Below are 18,528 nucleotides of genomic sequence, written 5' to 3'. Positions count from 1 at the left end.
ACTCACTATCCTCGTATATCATGTCATTCGCTCTTTTCAACACTGACACAATTTAAATTCACAATTCATATTAAAAAAAATTAAAGACAATATAATTGTAGGTCCTATGTATTCAGCCTTACAGGAAGGAGGTGACGGGTGTTAGTAACGTCAATACCCATGCATATACAATTGTACCACCATACTACATTTCAATATATCTTCAAACGTGTGTATCAAATAGGAAGTCAACTTTCTCTCTTTTGGGAGTATTGCTAGATGTTACATTCATAATCATACCGACACAAAAAAATGGTTGTAATGCATGTATAATACAAAGCTAATGTGCCTGAAGAGAGGATCTTGACACCACATACGTTCCTTCAAATTTAAGCGGTCATTTCTTTCCAAACTATAGTGGGTCATCATTCTGTTGGTTTAAGAGGTCGAGGTAATGGTATGACACCAAATAACATAAATAATGTGGCTATTCTCCTGCGACCCCAAGCCATGACTCATAGCATGAAGACACGTCATGTCAGGACACACCACACACTGAAATTTAACATGCAGCAATTTGTCTCATGTTAATACGAGAAATAACCCTAATGGAATCATACTTCATTCCACATTCACTGTCTTATATACTTCCTAAAATAATGTACGGTATCACACACCTGGGTCTCAAGATTCAAATCAATACTAAAATATAGAGTCATACAACGATTGCAGCTACTTTGGCTCAATGTTTGTTTCAGACTGGAATCGTTGTGTTGCAGCTACCGTGGTAAACATGAATTTTACCATCGCAATTAAAGTACGATTCAAATACATCAGGATATTTTTGGTACATATTTCGACAGAGGTGTCTGTTCCACGAACAAGGCAGAACATAAAAAAGGTTCTCCTTTTCATTGCCTACAAGCGAGTAAAAGTCTTGATCTCCAAGTTGTCCCATGAAAGAATACTTTTTGGTTAAAGCGGTAGCAACCCGAGTATCAAGAAATACATTGTAGATTTTGCTGCTTCTCATTCGGTCGATGTTCAAAAGCAATACTCCACTGTTGAAACCTGGAAACCCCTTGGAGGGCGGCGAACCCACGCGGGTGTTGGGCTGACTCATTCGATATACGCTGAAGGCATCCCGATACGTAGGCTGCTGGTCGTACGCAAGACCCATCACATTCTCTTCACCGAAATTGTCAAAGTGAGCGAAAAGTCCTTCGATGTCGGACAGAAATTTGAGGTCCGTATCGAGCATGATGATGCGGTGAACGAAGTCGGGAAGGATGTTCTTATGGATGCCAACAGAGAGGAAGAAAATGGACTGGTTGTAGTAGCCCTTCGTATTCCCACTGACAATGCGCTGAACTACGGAGACGTAAGGAGCTAGCTGGGCGGCAAGTGATTGCTGGTCTAGGAAATCGTACTGCGGAAAATAAATGGGCATAAAGTAACTTTATAGTCAGCATTGCAACTTCATTTCATGATTCGGAAATGCTCTGATTTAAGTAAACGTAAACGATTTCATTTCTTTATCACGTCGGCTTAAAAACCATGCAGTTGGATACAGCAATATATGATTTCACCATGAAGTAATCAGGGGAAGTTTGGTCGATATGCAGATATGAAACTTATCAAGAACAACGTTTAGACAAAATTCTTTGACCTGAACTCTTGACCTTGATGTTTAATCGTCTTGCAAAGAGGAATATTTCCCAAATTTCGTCCCAGCTGAATTTTCCCCAATTAAGTTATAGCTGGACATTACATTTTTAGCCAATTGAGTAGAGTGCCCTGCGACTTTAGACTTTTAATGATTTTGCTTAAAATCGATGCTTGATAGAGATAGAGTAATAGTGGTGACTATTGACACTCACTAGCAGGGGCGGATCCAGGAATTCCGTAAAGGGGGGGGGGCAAACAATATTTTTTGTGCTACTTCTGAGTTTGATCTCGTTTTTTCCTGTTTTTTTAAAACAACAAATAAAGAGGGGGTGCGCGCCCGTTGCCCCCTCACCCCCCCCCCCTCCCGATCCGCCACTCCGCCAGGATGTAATCTGAGCCTTATTCAATAAATATCGATGGGTGAGAATCATCATGTTCGCTGCTTTGTGTCCTGTATTGTAAAGTGCTTTTGACGTTCTACATCATTTCATGTTGAATATTTGTACGCCTGAACATGTTTGCATGTATCCATAATGATTTATTATCGAGGACTACACGTGTCTCGTCGACTGTTACTGTTTCTAAACTCTCATCTTGAAAGGTTAATATTTCGAGGGGGTCGGACTTGTTCTCAAATCTCCCTTATAAAGTAAAGATCTCATTAAGTGCATTTCCAAGAATTTTAGAAAACAAGAGCTGACATCAATACGTAAACAGATGCAACTGTAATGCTCGGCAATCATAGGGATTCTCGAACACAATGCCTCAACTCTGGAGGCCTTCGACTTCTCTCCCCTTTAAAGGTAATCCATACAGGAAGAGAGTGTATCGTACACGGAGATTTCAAATAATAACGAGATTAAGTCGTCTTAATTAACCAGTATATCATAATGGCATTGCGTCTCCTCTCAGTATTAAAAACTTTGGACATTTTTCAATAACATCAAGAATGAGATGCTAACCCTTTTATATACGGTCAATAAAACGAAATGAAAGAAAATAACTCATTCTACTTTTATTTTAGAAATAATGTTAGTATACTGAATAACCTCAGACCTAAATCCTGCCAGCCTTGTATTTTGATATATAGGCTCTCCCTCCCCCTCTCTCTAAGCTGTCAAGACGCCCACGTTATCCAGTGTCTATTATGATGAGACATTTTTATGGCTCCAATTGTTAATCGAAAGAATGTCGAAGAATGTGATATCGATAACGTTAGAAATGTCAACAACTTTAAATACGAAATAAAGAAGTCTATCTCGCTTGGGCTCCCCATCTGTTTTGTTTTGCTCTTAAATGCTGTCTTTTTCAGCAGGAGCATGGCAGTCTTATGCGTCTTTCAAATCCATTATATTCTTATCTGGTTGTGTAAGAATTGACTGAACAGATCATATTACAATAACACTACGTTGGAGACTGCAGCAGCCCCTCCTTTTGCTAACAAACGATTTCGCGTTATTTTATTTTCCATTCTCCCACGTCTTGAATTCAAAAAGGCCGCCCTCTTTCCATTGCATGTGGTAGAGATCATTGCTATGTTAACGTGTACTTCATGAAACATTGTTATGGAGTGACTATATACAAATGCCGCGGAATGGGAAAGGGGTACCTGACCCCCTCCCCCACACTTAATTCCAGGCGAATAACATTAGAATCATTCTATTTTTGCCAATGTGTGTGTGGTTCTTTTTGTTCTTTTTTTTTACACGCGTTTGCCTCCACCAGTATTCAATTTCTCCTCATTAATCGCGAATGCCACACAAAGATTTCATGAATACACAAATGGAAAATCTGTATTCCCATCACGAGGATGTTTTCTTCCCTATTATAGATTACTGTCAATCTATTACAATGAACATAGTTTGAGTGGCTATAATAAACGTGATTTTCTCCTGCTATACCTTCACACCCGACAAGACAATAACAGATTTAGATCAATATTCCAATCCTGTCTCAGTTGAGTCTGTCTTCTCATCGTTGGAGAAGGAATCAGTATAACAGACAAACATTGAGAGATATTTCGACCACAGCCATGCAGTCTGGACATTTTGATGCAAATCGCAAGTCTTCGTCTTTCTTTCGTCGGGCCTGTGAATTGACGGATATACGGTCAAAGAATAACCTTTGTTTGGCCTATTTTTTGAACCAAGGAGCTAATCCCACACACTTATTCTGGACCCGTAAGTCTGACGTATAATCTCCTTTCTTGTCCCAAAATATTTACCAGCAAAGACTGGTAGTGCAGCTTATAAAAGAACAGGCAACCAATGCTAATGATATTGCTAGTTAGTCCTTTTCTTACTCTCTCGCTCCTTCATGAGAGCATGGGATAACGAGAGTAGAAGGCGTCTTGTTATTGAGAATTTATCTTATGAGGGATGATGTTGGTGCAGATAGTGTCAGAGCTGCCCATCGCGAAAAAGATTACCTACGTTATCCTGTGGCGATAGTATGACCTGGCAGAGATAGCAAGAACTGCATCTCATTCTTTGAAAACATTATTTTTTTTTTCTTTCTAACTGTCCACCAATAACAAGGATTTGTAAAGGTTTTAAACTACAACTACCAAAACCCTTCTTTATACCCGCAGAATGGGTTTGTATCTGCTAATGTCGGAACAAGTTTTAAAGGGATGGTATATCATTTGCTGAGGTGAGGATTCAGCTTTTAATTTTTTCGCGTGATACTCAGAAACCGTTTTATGAAATGTTGTATAGAGCATGCAACTCTAAGAGGAATCAAAAGTTTATTTGATTACAAATGGTTTTGAAATGGCTGAGACATCCAAACACAAGATAAAACAAAGCGATCCTCACCTTTCATTAGGATCACTTTATTTGGATGTCTCCGCCATTTCAAAAAAAAAATCATCAAATAAACTTGAATTCCTATAAAAAGTATATGCTCTTTAATATTTTATAAGAATATATAAGTCTCTCATTATCTCAAAAAGAATCATTATCAAAAAACGTTGGAAACTTAAAGCCCCATCTCAACGAAACTGGAGTGATACCATCCCTTTAAACGTGCTGTAGTAATTGACACAGGAAGTATAACTTAATTTCATCCAGGTTTAGAATATAAATCTAGTAAATTGCCAAAAATTCGAAAAATATCTCGTGTACGATGTGAATAGAGTGTCTGTGTACATGGCGTGCAAATAGAGAGCACATGACGTCAACTGGAATAGCCTTGACTCCGACATTATTGAATCGTTGTCATTGAACTGTTTTAAACGTAAACTAAAAAAATCCCTTGTGCAGGCTTATATCTAATAATACAACATGCAATTTTATTTGAACTCCCTCTTCTTTATCAGATTCGTTGTTTATCATATGTATTCCATGGTATTCCATGGTTGCCTTTTGTTTTTTTTTTACTGAGTCATTTATGTCAAGGCTATTCCTGAATTAATGAATCATTATGTATCATGTGCGTTTTTGCGCATTCTTACAGTTACGTAACTGTGTTGCTCGGGTGACAAGGAGTCTTGTTAACGCGTTACAGGTGGCTACTTTGTATTTCGCTATGCTTTCGTATATTCTATTCTTTTCCTTTGCTCTTTTTGCTCTCTTTTCTTTTACGTCCCTTTCCTTCCTTTCATAGTTTTCGTTTCTAGGTTGTTTAAGAAGACCAACACTTTCATATATACAGGGACCTATACATTACAAGCTTTGCTTTTTAGTAGGTCCCCACATTTCATGTTTGTTAAATTGTCTTCTCTTGTATTTTTTTGTAATTTACGACGCTATGTTCAATCTTATGTTCAATCGATCGTATCATGTTTGATGTTTTGAAATGTGGAACAATAAAATCAAATCAAATCAAAACTCAGGGGAATACGGCTCTGAGCCATATAAACTGTCACGCTATTCTAACAAACTTCCGAGCAATTAACCTTGACTTGAACATCTCCACAAAGGGAGACTTCAGATATTGGAAACAGAAAATGTTATCAACAACGAGATTGCTTGGTGACGCCCCATCCCCTCCTAAATATAATCTTAAACACAAACTTTGTAGTCACATGTCTTTCCAGCAAATATAGGGCATAGAGTAACATTACATGATCTCTTTCTTTCATTCTGATCTCTCTCCCTCCCCTCTCTCTATTTTCTCTTTTTGTATACATATTTCTGATTTTACGTATATGTCATATCCATCTTTCTATTCATCGATATCGAAGTTTTACAATAATCTGACATCAAATACCTATGAATGTTGGGCATGTTTGGTTCTCTAACGCAGTCACATTGTTTAGGGCCTATAATACATACACTACATGTTTTGACACAATATCTGATGTTCTGTTGTGAAAGTCATGGCTCGATCTGCTTTTTTCTTTTTTGTGTGTGAAATACGTGAAATAGAAGTGAAACAAACTTACCCGAATTTGTATTCTGAAGCCAAATTTGTATTCAAAATCACGCATGGCGCCCTTCAAATATCTTTTACTTGGCTCGTCTACGACGAAATAGAAATGAAGTGGAATTGTTGATTTATCGAGTATAGACTGCATGCAAGCCTCAAATCGCTGTTTGTGATATTGCATCTTATCTACGCTGGTCAATGGTATCAAGACGTAGTTGAACCTTGACGAATCACTATCGCTTGACGGCGGTAATACCGATCGCCGTAAAACGTCGTCTGCTCCAGATGTCGAGTCGAAGAGCTTTCCACGTAAACCAAGATAGTCCGAAAAGCGTCGGTAGCGATATTTAATGCTGGCTTTCTGCTCTTCCTCCAAACTCGGGCCTATGACCGCCATCAGGTAGCCGATCCAGAAGCACACGAGAAGTATGAACGTGGTGCGAACTACGGCCCACATTTTGCCCGAGTTCGACGGTATCCGGTCGGTGGTGGGTCGGGGGGAGGCTGGTGTCTCGAGTGGCATAAATCGAATTGTTTGTGATTTCGACATCCTGCATGAAGACAACACGCCCAGAAGTCTCATGAATCATCTAACAAATTAGACAACTTGTGACTGGGGATTGTTCCTCCGAAATACTCAAAACGAGAGCGTCTTCGTCTGATTTTTGTACACGAGATACACGATTACACTGATTATTTGTGTTCGTCTTCTCATGAACATAGATTAGAATGACGTCCAATGAGATAACACTTTATCGCTTTTGTCTTAGAAAATGTAGAATTCTTTGGTGCTCCAAACAAAAAGTACTCCACTTTATGATATAAATTGAAGTGTTAGTTTTCCGTACTGAAACATATCTCACAAAACCCTCGGAAAGGAAGACATGATGACTGGACCTCGAGAAACGAAGATAGCCCGAAGTCCTAAAACGTCCTCTTAGCTAGATAGGAGTGGGCAAATAGAACTGTTTCCCATAATGATTTGGAATGATTTCCGCAGCCCATTGATTAGTCTGTTCCTCAAAGAAACACTTCGCAAAGTAACCTGGCTGTCTTCCTGAAGAATAGACAGTCCACCTGTCAGCCGATCAGGTGTCTCTGTGTTCACGCCCTGCGAGCCTGCCTCTCATCTCACTCAGCCGTGGAGAGAGCAGAGACTCGTTTACCGACACTCAATAACTATTACACCTCACAGACGCCCCTACACGACTATTACGAGCCCTAGGATTTTACGTGTGAACAATTTTAGCGCCACCTCAGTCTATGATCACAGAAGACCCACGGGTGTCGCGCTCACCTGAGGAGGTAGTCTGGTTTCCAGACCCTTTGCCAACTGGACTCCGCGGCGACGAAGTCGCCGCCTTTACCGAAGGCGCGACAAAATCAACTTAAACGTTGAGGGCGTCAATATCATGAATAGCGAAATAGTATGGGCAGAGGGTCTGGAAGCCAGACTACTGAGGAGGAGGTTGTGGTGCTCACCCGAGAAGACGCACATTGCCTTCATGGCACTCCGTCTAAGACTATCAGAAAAAGAAAAAGAAGAAAAGACTGAGGGAAATAGAAGAAAAGAGATTCGGGAATTGCTGCTGGCCATTTGACAACATTTTATTAATTTGGAGTAAGCCCTATGAATGTGTGCCCCGTTCTTGGGACTCCTTTGTAGCACCACAACCACAGTATAGCTAAAAACTACTATTCCTACTAATTTTGGTAAAACTCCAGCCACTATACAGGGCCAGCGTTTCGTTTGTAAAAGTGAGGGGCCTAGTTTATGGGAACAAGAACGTTAGTTCATGTTGAAGGTGGAGGGGAGAGACATTTTGGATGACAGTTCTAATTGTGTCCCAAAATCGGCTGCCAAACTAAAAAAAACAAAAAAACAAAAACACACCCAAACAAACAAACAAACAAGCAAGCAAGCAAACAAACAAACAAACAAACAAACAAACAAACAAACAAACAAACAAACAAGCAAACAAACAAACAAACAAACAAACAAACAACGACGGACGGTCGCATTAGGTTACTGGAGTTATTCGGCTCGGGTGAGCAGATAAAAGGAGACATGTCATTGTTAAATCCTATGTGTGATTTGAGTCTTGATTTTCACAGGAAAACCCCATAGTATTGCATGCACTCCAAAGTCCCTGGTACTGACTGGATTGAGATACATCAGATCTTTTTACCGACGTTTTCTGTTGAGAAACCAGAGACGTTGGTTGTTTTTGATATTTTGGTATAACTTAACGAATACATACACACACGCACACGCACACACACTCACACACCCACACACACACACACACATATACACTTATGACATGAGATTAATATGGATATCGCAGGATGCCAGATATAATATGCCATACATGCATATTGCGTGTATCATTTTAGTGGACACCTGCCATCGCTAATGTCAAACTATGATTATATATATATATATATATATATATATATATATATATATATATATATATATATATATATATATATATATACGTAAGTAGAGTGTGAACTGCAATATGGCTGACAGTGCTCAACTATATAGGAGCCCATGTAGTACAATATATAGTACTAGGTGTTTCAAAAAACATTTCCCACTTTTGATTCTTAATAATTCAAAAACTATATATCAAATAGCACTGTCATTGATATGAGTGATAGCTGAATAGTGTACAATTTGGTTGAAGGTGGTTTAAATATGAAAGCATAAATAAGTTTCATGAAATCCATGATTCATTTCACAGTTAGGTTCCAGACTTTGCTCTATTTTCAACCCTCTGTACAAAATTTCACTTTGCACAGGAGTCAGTGGGTGTGTATGGGAGTGTGTGGTTAACACCCTGACAATGGTCCTGAACAATGGCCAGGGTTTGAATGCTTTATTATTCATTCATGAGAAATTCCACTATCACAGCTAGTCTTTATTCAGCCTCTGGCAGTATCTGTGTAAAGTCAAACGCCTGTCGATACTGTCGTTGAGTCGCGTCAGTGCTCTCTCTACTTCTGAAAAACAAAATTACAATGAATACCTTCTGTTCTATCGTAAACGTGGTGACAGGAAGTAAAGAAAATCAATTAGAGTGTATATACACTTGTGTATATGGAGCCTTAAATAAATCTACTCTGAAACAAATCGCCCCAATGATAAATGCTGCTGAACTCTTTACCAAAAATGATCTCTTTTTATCGAAAAAGCGAAAAATTTGTCTATTTAATTAGTAGACAGTTGTATTGAAATGAGGAACTTTAGATCATTTATGCTTATTTATATCCCAAATTTAGTGATATGTGAAGCAAAATTTGAAAATGATTGCCAGCTGGAATGAAATGTGGTGTTTACAAGCACTTTACCGTGCATGAATTCAGACTAGCAGTGCCCAGGGCAATCCACATGAATTATTGATTAAGCATTCATGTGCCAGGGAGCGCCAGACTGATGCCTAGTGAACAGGTGGTTCAGGCATGTCCATTGTTCAGGGCCATTGTCAGCACACACTCACATACACATCATTGGATCCTGTGCGAAGTTCAATTTTTGTACAGAGGGATAAAATTTGACCAAAATCTGAAACCTTACTTCAAAATCAATCGTAGATTTAATGAAACTGATTTATGCTTTCATGTGCAAATTACCTCAAACCAAATTGTACACTATCCAGCTATTACTCATATCAATGACATTTTTATCGAATGAATAGTTTTTGAAATATTTATGATCAAAAGTGGGAAATGTTTTTTGAAACACCTAGTAGGATGGAAGGCGTTGCTTTATTAGTGACTTAGCTGGACAGTCTGTTTCGGCCGAAGCCTCGTCAGCAACTAAAATGACGAGGCTTCGGCCGAAATAGACTGTCCAGCTAAGTCACTATTAAAGCAACGCCTTCCATCCTACTATATATTGTACTATATATATATATATATATATACATATATATATATATATATATATATATATATATACATGCATATGATGATAGCAAATGTGGTTCGCAGACCAGAAAAAGACGTCAATTTTCACTTTAAGAGTCAGACAATCTGAAACTCAATATGCACCAACTGAGATTTTGTGGAGAGTGAATTAACAGATTACAAAATGACATTCCTTCAACGTTTACACCACAAAATCTTTATTAAAATGTCAACGTACAATTCATTACTTTTTCTTCATACACTTTTTACAATCAATTCCAGTTTCTCTTCTTCACATTCAGAAATCACAGAAATGAAAGAGACGCACACGAAGACGACAACTACAAGAACATTGAACAATCGTAAATAATGACAATAATATTGACATTTATGACTTTTATAAGCTTACATTCCTTATCAACACTATCTACATACTTTGAAACTGAATGAGGCGAGACTGTACACGTATATTGTAACACGGTATTACCATAGATAGATTTAATTTCAATACTTGTTATCTGTTGTTTTAATTGCGTGCTGTTGATATAACCCTGCAAAGACAAGATTATACCCCTTGTCTATACATACAAATCCTTTGACTCTACCCCACCTACCGTATCATAACCCATTACAACTCTTACACCACTCTATCACAGATTCCCTTTTATCTCTGACCGGTTCCGAAATGCGACTTAAGAACCCTTTTTCATTGCTACCTTTCGTAGATTACATAGATCATGTACATCGCATTAAGGCTTCATCTGATTTCGGTAATTTGAAATTTCATTTCGTATTTGACTTCTACTGATGTGAATAGGTTTTCATGTCACATTTATAAGAATTGGTATAAAATATTTATGAATCATTTTATGATTTTAATTCTTTTGTGCACCCTCTGAGCTCCATCCCTCAACTTCCGTATTGTCATCAACAGAAAGTCAGCTGAAGGAAGCAGAGTACTAAATGTGCTCATGATTGCCATAACCAGGTGCACTATAGCTCACAATACAGCCAATGCTGATAAGACGAGTTTAAACAATGCAATTCTACCCCCTCTTTTGCCTTACAAAATAAATCGTTTTAATATTTTTTTTTCTCCATACAGCATTGACTTTCAGTTTATCTGCGGACGGTCTATCTTGTCATTTAACATGAGTTTGTACAATTTGTTACAGACACGTGCATGGCGTTAGGCATTGCGATGCTTATTGCAACTGACATAACTGTTTAATTACAACTTGACATGGAGAAAGTGACGGAAGTTTTGCCTTTTTTTGTGGGAAAAATGAGCGAAAGTAGAAACTAGGAGAAAACAAAATGCGTAGTTCGTATTGGGATCAAACGGTTCTAGAATTGGTGATTTTGGACCTACTCCCATCAGCAGAAGTCGAGATGTAATCCACCTAGAGTCGGTCAATTTTCTGTCCGTCGAGACAATTCAAAGCAGGGTTCGCCTATAATTTTCACTTGCGTCAAGGAAGGAAAATATAGATAAGAAAACTCTAAAACTTCCTATTTTTCGATTGTTAAATAGTTTCCTTCATTTACACATTGGAAAGCAAGAGAAATCATAAGAAACAAACAAATTACTAATACAACTACACACCAAAAATCTACAAACTACTAGAAAAAAAATGAGGCAGATACGGTTATCATAGTACAAAACTGAGAAGCATGAAGCAAAATCAACCAAAGCCAACTGCGTCTACTAGAAAGTGAAGTGACACGGATAGAGGATAGAATTAAATTCAAAATATCAGAAAGTGTGGCTGATGTGTCTTAATGGAAGATAAGATTTTATCCATGGGGGTCACATCTGAGAAATAGCGACCTATTCACGACAGGACATTAGTAGTGTTCAGTCAAGGAGGTGGAAAAAAGAGCTTCGATTCCAAACATGAGTAAATTCATCACCTAAAGCATTGGACCCTGGAGTGAAAATACCTGGACACATTTATGAATTTTAGTTTTACTGGATGAGTAACCCATGTCTTTGTCGGAAACCAGTTATATGCTATCACAACTGACTGTTGAATCTTTGCTGTTCGGTAGTCACGACACACACCATGTAGTAAGTGAGTGGCTTATCCGCCGAATCCGTAGAGAGTTCTTCCTTGTCGCTTGAGGGCGTAAACAACATCCATGGCCGTGACAGTCTTGCGCTTCGCGTGTTCGCAGTACGTCACTGCGTCTCTGATGACATTTTCCAGAAACACCTGAAAAAGAAAAGATTCCAATGCGTTACAATGTGCCTTGTAGAGGTTCGGAAACCGTTCACTAAATTACCAGTTAAAGGGGCATTCCGGACGATTTTCATAATTTCACATCATGTAGTACATAAATCAACAGCTTCATGTATAGATTCATGGAATTTATTGTGGTCCTTGAGCAGAGAAACCAATAAATCAAAAATCTTCAACAAATTACACTGAGCAGTGTTGATGACATCAGAGCCTCATATATTTCAGAAATGTAGCAGTGTAATTCCATTACAATACCGCTTGCTCAACAAGTTCACCTGTGAAAAATCTATGCATGCCTTCTTCTTTTGTTCTGCTTCCTTGAGCCCCAACTCATGCATTCTCATGGTGAGGCTGTCATGTCATCATCCTTGTTCATTGTAATTTGTTATAAATTTTGAAAACATTCTCATTCCTTATCCCATTCACTATAAATTCTGAAACTCTGTACTCAGTTTGACTAATTTATAGTTGTTCAAATGTAAAAGTCTGAAAATTATCCGGAGGTCCCCTTTAATCATTGTGATAAGAATTCTTTTTACCCCGCAAAATTATAAAGAACATACACCATCCTACATGGTTCATTAAAATACATATCACTTATTACGGTGAGGAAGTTAACAAAAAAAAATCCATGCTGAAGTCTAGATCCAGGGTTCTGATTTGACCAGGGATATTAATTTTCTTTTACATCATGTTCCCTGTAGATATTACACCTCATTTGTATTCCCCCTATCAAAACTGCTGTAAGCAGTGTGTAAACAGTCTTTGATATTGTTGACAAAAAAAAAAACAAAAAACAAACAAACCACACCAAACCCTCCCAATAAATAACAAAACAGAAAACCCGCAAATTTTAGGGGGTTCAAAAGGAACAACCCTGTAGTTGTTCCACACCACCGTGGCATAGGAATCGACATAGTGTGGAAACTGGGATGACGGTGTTTGGTGCTATACTAGAGATTGATGTGCGAGTTACATACACAGCAAAGTAGTTTTCTGTACCAAAGCACTTCTTTGTCGAGAAAATTTAAGTATTCATAGTCCGAGCTGTTTTCAATATTAGCTGGAAGTGAAGTTGTTTCCCTCGCTGCATTCCACTTACACCGAATGAAAATACAGATTAATCATAATACGTTAATTCTTGACTTCTCCAGATGTTTTAGTCGTAATGACTTCAATAATGAGCACAACAAAATGATGTCCGGATCTAAAAAACGCGAGCAGAGGAAATTGATTTTATTCAATATGATTCAACATTTTCATTACTTTTCAAGATGAATACGAAATACAATGTAACTTGCTGTGTCGAGCGTGTCCAGGCTTAGTATACAATGCCTGCTTTGTACATATACCCTGCCGATGTAACACAATTTAAGCAACTTAAGTCTTTATGAATTTTAGAACGCATATCAGGTGACTCTAATATTTCCTTCGGAAAGACTTCCATATGTACCCCCACTAATATACACCTATTGTATTTGTATGACTGAGCTTCCTCAGTCTGAAGTCCACATTTCCCTAGGACACCGAGATCAATGTTCCCCTTACTCTAACCCTAACCCTAATCCTAAACTAAGTAATCTGATTCTAATCCCAAAGCCACCTAAACTTCTTCATGTTACTTATACATAACGATTTAACGCATAGCAGGGGATGGAAGTCTTGCCTTTCCTTAATGTGTGATTCCAGATCATGTTAAGTTTGCACTAAAAGTGTAATGTCAGACATTTCTTTCTGACCAGACCCCTCAACCCCTCCCCACCCCCTCCCCCAAAAAAGAGAGAGACACAATAATACTGAACTTGCACAATGTCTGCGCGAAACATTAGCAAGAAAACCCTACATAATTCGTATCATAAACATAAATACGAGTCTGCAGTATGTTTTTTATTAAAAAAAAAGGATGTTTACTTATAATCTTTGATCTTCGACATGAAATTAAAAAGAGACATCCCATCAATTATTCTAGTGTTGTAACCATGGTAACAACCTCACGAAAATAGAATGAAGGAAAAGGTTTTAATGTACTTAACGATATTTGCGTGCAAATCAATAAGTGCGGAAGTGACTACATCTCTTGAATGTACATAGTTTCTATTCCAAACTACTAATATTGGGTGAAAAATCACACTTATCTGTTTCGAAATTCTTTATTTCCATTATCCAGATTTGATGAAATTTCACTGTCTTATTTCAGTATCAAGATATCGGGGACAAAGTGTTGAACTTGCTCATTTAATATATAAATTGGAATCGGCGTAAATGTGAATAACTTAACATGTCTTCAATATGAATTACCTACCAAGTTATGACTTGGTCCTATTGTTTCAAGCAAAGTCCGAATTCTCAACAGGCAGTGACAGGCACAATGATTGAAGTATGATTATTACAACAATGTTAATATTTGACGGTCATGCGTATTTCACAACCATATGATTGGAAACAATTCTGTAGACGGAATAAAGAAACAAAAAAGAGCTTTTCTTTGTATTTTACATTGTGCAATACTGAATCGATCCAAGGTAAGATAATAAATGCATCACACGTTCGGTATTTTCTGAAGAGGTTTATTGTAGATCTAGATTAGACTCGCCTAGATTAGCCTATGTAAATTCATAGAAGGATCGGACACCACATGAGTAATGAGTCGGGTATTCCGCATAAGCAACCAAGCAGACAGTATGCATTTTTGAAGAATTGCAAATATTTTTAAGGACACAGACTACAAGCTATGATATCACACACACAAAATAATGAATGCATCACATAGAGCTAAATATAGATAAAGGACCTGCTCCATCGACTGTTTTGACGCCCATGTTTCGTATGGATGAAAAGAAAATGGCTTGTTTCAGGATAATAAGCCAATAGTAACCATTCTTTTGGTAAAACTTAATATCCCAGATTGGCAACAGTCAACTGGCTTATGTATTCTTATATTCTGACTAATTATTGACCTAGAATTTAAACCCATTCTCACACCGTACCTTAATATTCCCTCAAAAAATTTCTGTGCAAACGTTTGGAGTGAAAAAAACAAAAAACAAACAAACAAAAGAAGTGACTTTCATATTTTGAAGTTTGTACTTAAAACAAGATAGGCAAAGTAGAACCCCTAGCCACTAAAGCTGTAACGATTAAATAGGAACAAAAATGACAGATGTTCACCTTTAGAACACCTCGTGTCTCCTCGTAGATAAGACCAGAGATTCGTTTCACTCCTCCCCGGCGGGCCAGGCGTCGGATCGCAGGCTTGGTGATACCCTGGATATTATCACGAAGGACTTTACGGTGTCGTTTGGCACCTCCCTTTCCAAGTCCTTTCCCGCCTTTTCCTCTGCCTGACATAGCGACTGGTTTGTGGTCAGTCTGACTGGTAGATTCCTGCTGCAGTGGACTTTGCCAATTCCCTGATGGTCAAGTCGAGTATTGAGGGAGAGTATAGGAGAGCTGAAAGCTGTTCCCGACGTATCCTGCTTTTCGAAATGATTTTCCCACGAGACGGATGCAAACCAGATAAAGAGACATGCGCACCTTCACTGTTGAGGTAATAAAGCCAGTTTGTTCATAGCTCGTGTTCACGTTGGTACCAATATCCTTTCTTTTTTTTTTTTCAGTTGGGTGGGCACTTTACTGGTTTTCAAAGCGACATAATGTAGAAGATTGCCTGACGTAACAATTTATGGAATTCATGCTCAAACAAAGAATTAACATACGTCGTTGATCAGGTGGCTAGAATTGCCCGTCAATTAACACTTAGGGAGGCATTCATTATTGCTTTACATTGAACGCATGAACAAACTTTTTTTGTTTGGTATTATACCAAACACCTGAGGCTTTTAGGCTGCGTTCACATAGAAGTATTCGGTATTCGGTATTCGCTATTCGCTATTCGGGCGCCCAGCACACCATCACCCGCACCGTCAACTCACCATCCCATGCAGTGAGGATTTCTTCCTCCTACATCCCAGCAAATCTTATTAACAATTTCTAAACTGCATCAGAATGTCAGTCTACATGCTTATTTTTGCTAAAGGGCAAATCCAGACCAAAATTGTCATTATTTCATAAACGAGAGACGGTATACGCTGCAAGAAAATCGAACAAGCTCGATTCCCACTTAGCTATACTATTCGCAGCTATTCGGTACTTTCGAATAGTGCCCTCCTATGTGAACCGGTGTGAGGAAATCCTATCGTTCGATTCAAGCTATACGCGTGCCCTCGAAAAACGAGCCCCGAATACATACTATTCGGGTATTCGGGACTCGTTTTTCGAGGGCACGCGAATAGCTTGAATCGAACGACAGGACAAGCCCTATGACGTACTCGCGGTGGTTTATATAGCAGAAGTAGCATAACGCTAATATTTATCATTAAAGGAGACCTCCGGATGATTTTCAGATTTTTACATTTAAACAACTATAAATCAGCTATACTGAGGACAGAGTTTCAGAATTTATGACAATTGGGATGAAGAATAAGAATATTTTCAGCATTTATAACAAATCGAAATAAACGAGGATGATGACATGGCAGAGTCACTATAAGAATACATGAGTTGGGGCTTAAGGAAGCAGAACAAAAGAAGAAGGCATGCATAGATTATCAACACAGGTGAACTCACAAGCAGCGGTATTGTAATGGATTACACTTCTACATTTCTGAAATATGTGAACCTCCTATGTCATCATCCTTGTTCAGTGTAATTTGTTTAAGGGTTTTTTAAAGTATTGTTTTTCTGCTCAAGAACCACAATAAATTCCACAAATCTATACATGGGCTTGTCGATTTATGCACTACATGATGTGAAATTATGAAAATCGTCTGGAATGTCCCTTTAATGTAGGAGCGCTACATGTTGCGGGATACAGACTACACGCATTCAACCTGAGTCCTGCAGGCTTGAAGTCCTGAGGTGCACTGGTTCATTCACAGGCTGCTTGCCCTCACCTCAATCCAACGCAATGAAATAATTTGCATTAGCTATATTTACATGTTTGCATATTCAAATTAACTAAGAAGACCAAAAGGAAGTAAAAGGAATTGGGAGAGGCGAACTAGAATGTAAAACCTAATTCAGTACGACTATATACGGATGAATGCAAATTGGAAGAAGATGGCAACAAGTTGAGGTGAATGCTGAACACAGGATGTTGAGAAAAGGACTCAGATGTAGGGTGGAGTGGAGGAACACCGGGCAAGCCAGTATGTAATTACCTCATGCACACATAAGTACAAATGACCTTTCTTTTTTTCTCAGTTGGTCAGACACTTCACTCGTTTTCAAAGCTACATAATGCATAGGCTTACCCGATCTAACAATTTCTGGAATTCGTGTTCAGACGAAGTATGAACTTGCGTTTAAACCAGGTGACCAGAGTATTCCGTCAGTTGACATTTTAGCAGGCATTTATTTCATTATTTTGCATTGAATGCAATAAGTTAACAACCTTTTTCTTTTGATATTGCCAAATACCAGGCTTGCTGTCAGGTGGATGTCCTGGCAAGCAACGCTTGGATAATGATCGCATGAATAATCATCACATCACAGATGCTTATCTCACAGTGAATGCACCAAAATGCCTGTTGGTCCAATGACCTTTTTGTGCTCATGCGCAAAGTGGAATTACGAACCGGTCTTTAAGAAGGAATGAAGGTGATGAAAGAGAAATAGAGTAGAGGTCAATGAAACTGTGTGAAAGCAAAGAATCTAAACAAACTAAACTAAATAGCGAATTGAGACTGGAAAGAAAGGTATAACCTAAGGAAAACTCTACTATCAATTTTACTGCCTTACACGAGTATCAAAGTTTCATTCACACTATACACGAACTAAAGGTCGCCTATCAGGTGTATCTTTCAGTAGATCTCGCTCTTTCTTCTCACTTGGTGTCACTGAATGCATTCAAGTTTTTTTAAGCTTAAAATAAATAGGCTAGTTTACTATTGTGTTTTCAACTTCATGGGTTTCAACGTCATGGATACTCTCTCCATTGTACCAAGCTGTTCCATCCGCCCGCAAAACATCTTCAATGCATTACTATGCTTAGAATGTATTTTGCACCCATTAGTTGTTTGTATATGTCGTGCAAGGCTCAGACCGATTATGTAACGTATTACAATAATGTGGATGTTTCTTTTCATACCCAACTTAGTAACGAAGCATATCATTCACCTGCTCCCTTCCATTTAGTTCTACAGGCAGGAATTTGCTTAGTTGCTGCTAGGAAGGGCAAGCCGCCGGTGAGCTTTGTGGTTGTAAGGCTGCGTTCCCATAGAAGTATTCGGTATTCGGTATTCGGTATTCGGTATTCGGTATTCGGTATTCGCTATTCGCTATTCGGGCACCG

At 38.4% G+C, this 18,528-nt stretch overlaps 2 protein-coding genes across 2 annotated transcripts; both read right to left on the bottom strand.

The window, feature by feature from the left end:
• Window positions 1-733: 733 nt before the first annotated feature.
• Window positions 734-6,568, bottom strand: LOC139712337 (xyloside xylosyltransferase 1-like). Its single transcript, XM_071624171.1, has 2 exons — window positions 6,035-6,568; window positions 734-1,408 (listed from the first exon to the last, which is right to left on the bottom strand). Exons 1-2 carry the CDS (start codon window positions 6,566-6,568, stop codon window positions 734-736), a joined length of 1,209 nt encoding a protein of 402 aa, XP_071480272.1.
• A 5,449-nt stretch (window positions 6,569-12,017) lies between these two features.
• Window positions 12,018-15,524, bottom strand: LOC139712331 (histone H4). Its single transcript, XM_071624167.1, has 2 exons — window positions 15,345-15,524; window positions 12,018-12,149 (listed from the first exon to the last, which is right to left on the bottom strand). The coding sequence occupies exons 1-2, from the start codon at window positions 15,522-15,524 to the stop codon at window positions 12,018-12,020; spliced, it is 312 nt and encodes a 103-aa protein (XP_071480268.1).
• Window positions 15,525-18,528: the final 3,004 nt, after the last annotated feature.

The sequence above is a fragment of the Diadema antillarum genome, unplaced genomic scaffold, assembly GCF_040938485.1.
Source record: "Diadema antillarum isolate AM-2024a unplaced genomic scaffold, OU_Dant_1.0 seq00001794_RagTag, whole genome shotgun sequence".
Classification (NCBI taxonomy): Eukaryota; Metazoa; Echinodermata; class Echinoidea; order Diadematoida; family Diadematidae; genus Diadema; species Diadema antillarum.
Note: the sequence above shows the minus strand (reverse complement) of the source record. Positions and strands in the feature narration are given on the sequence as shown.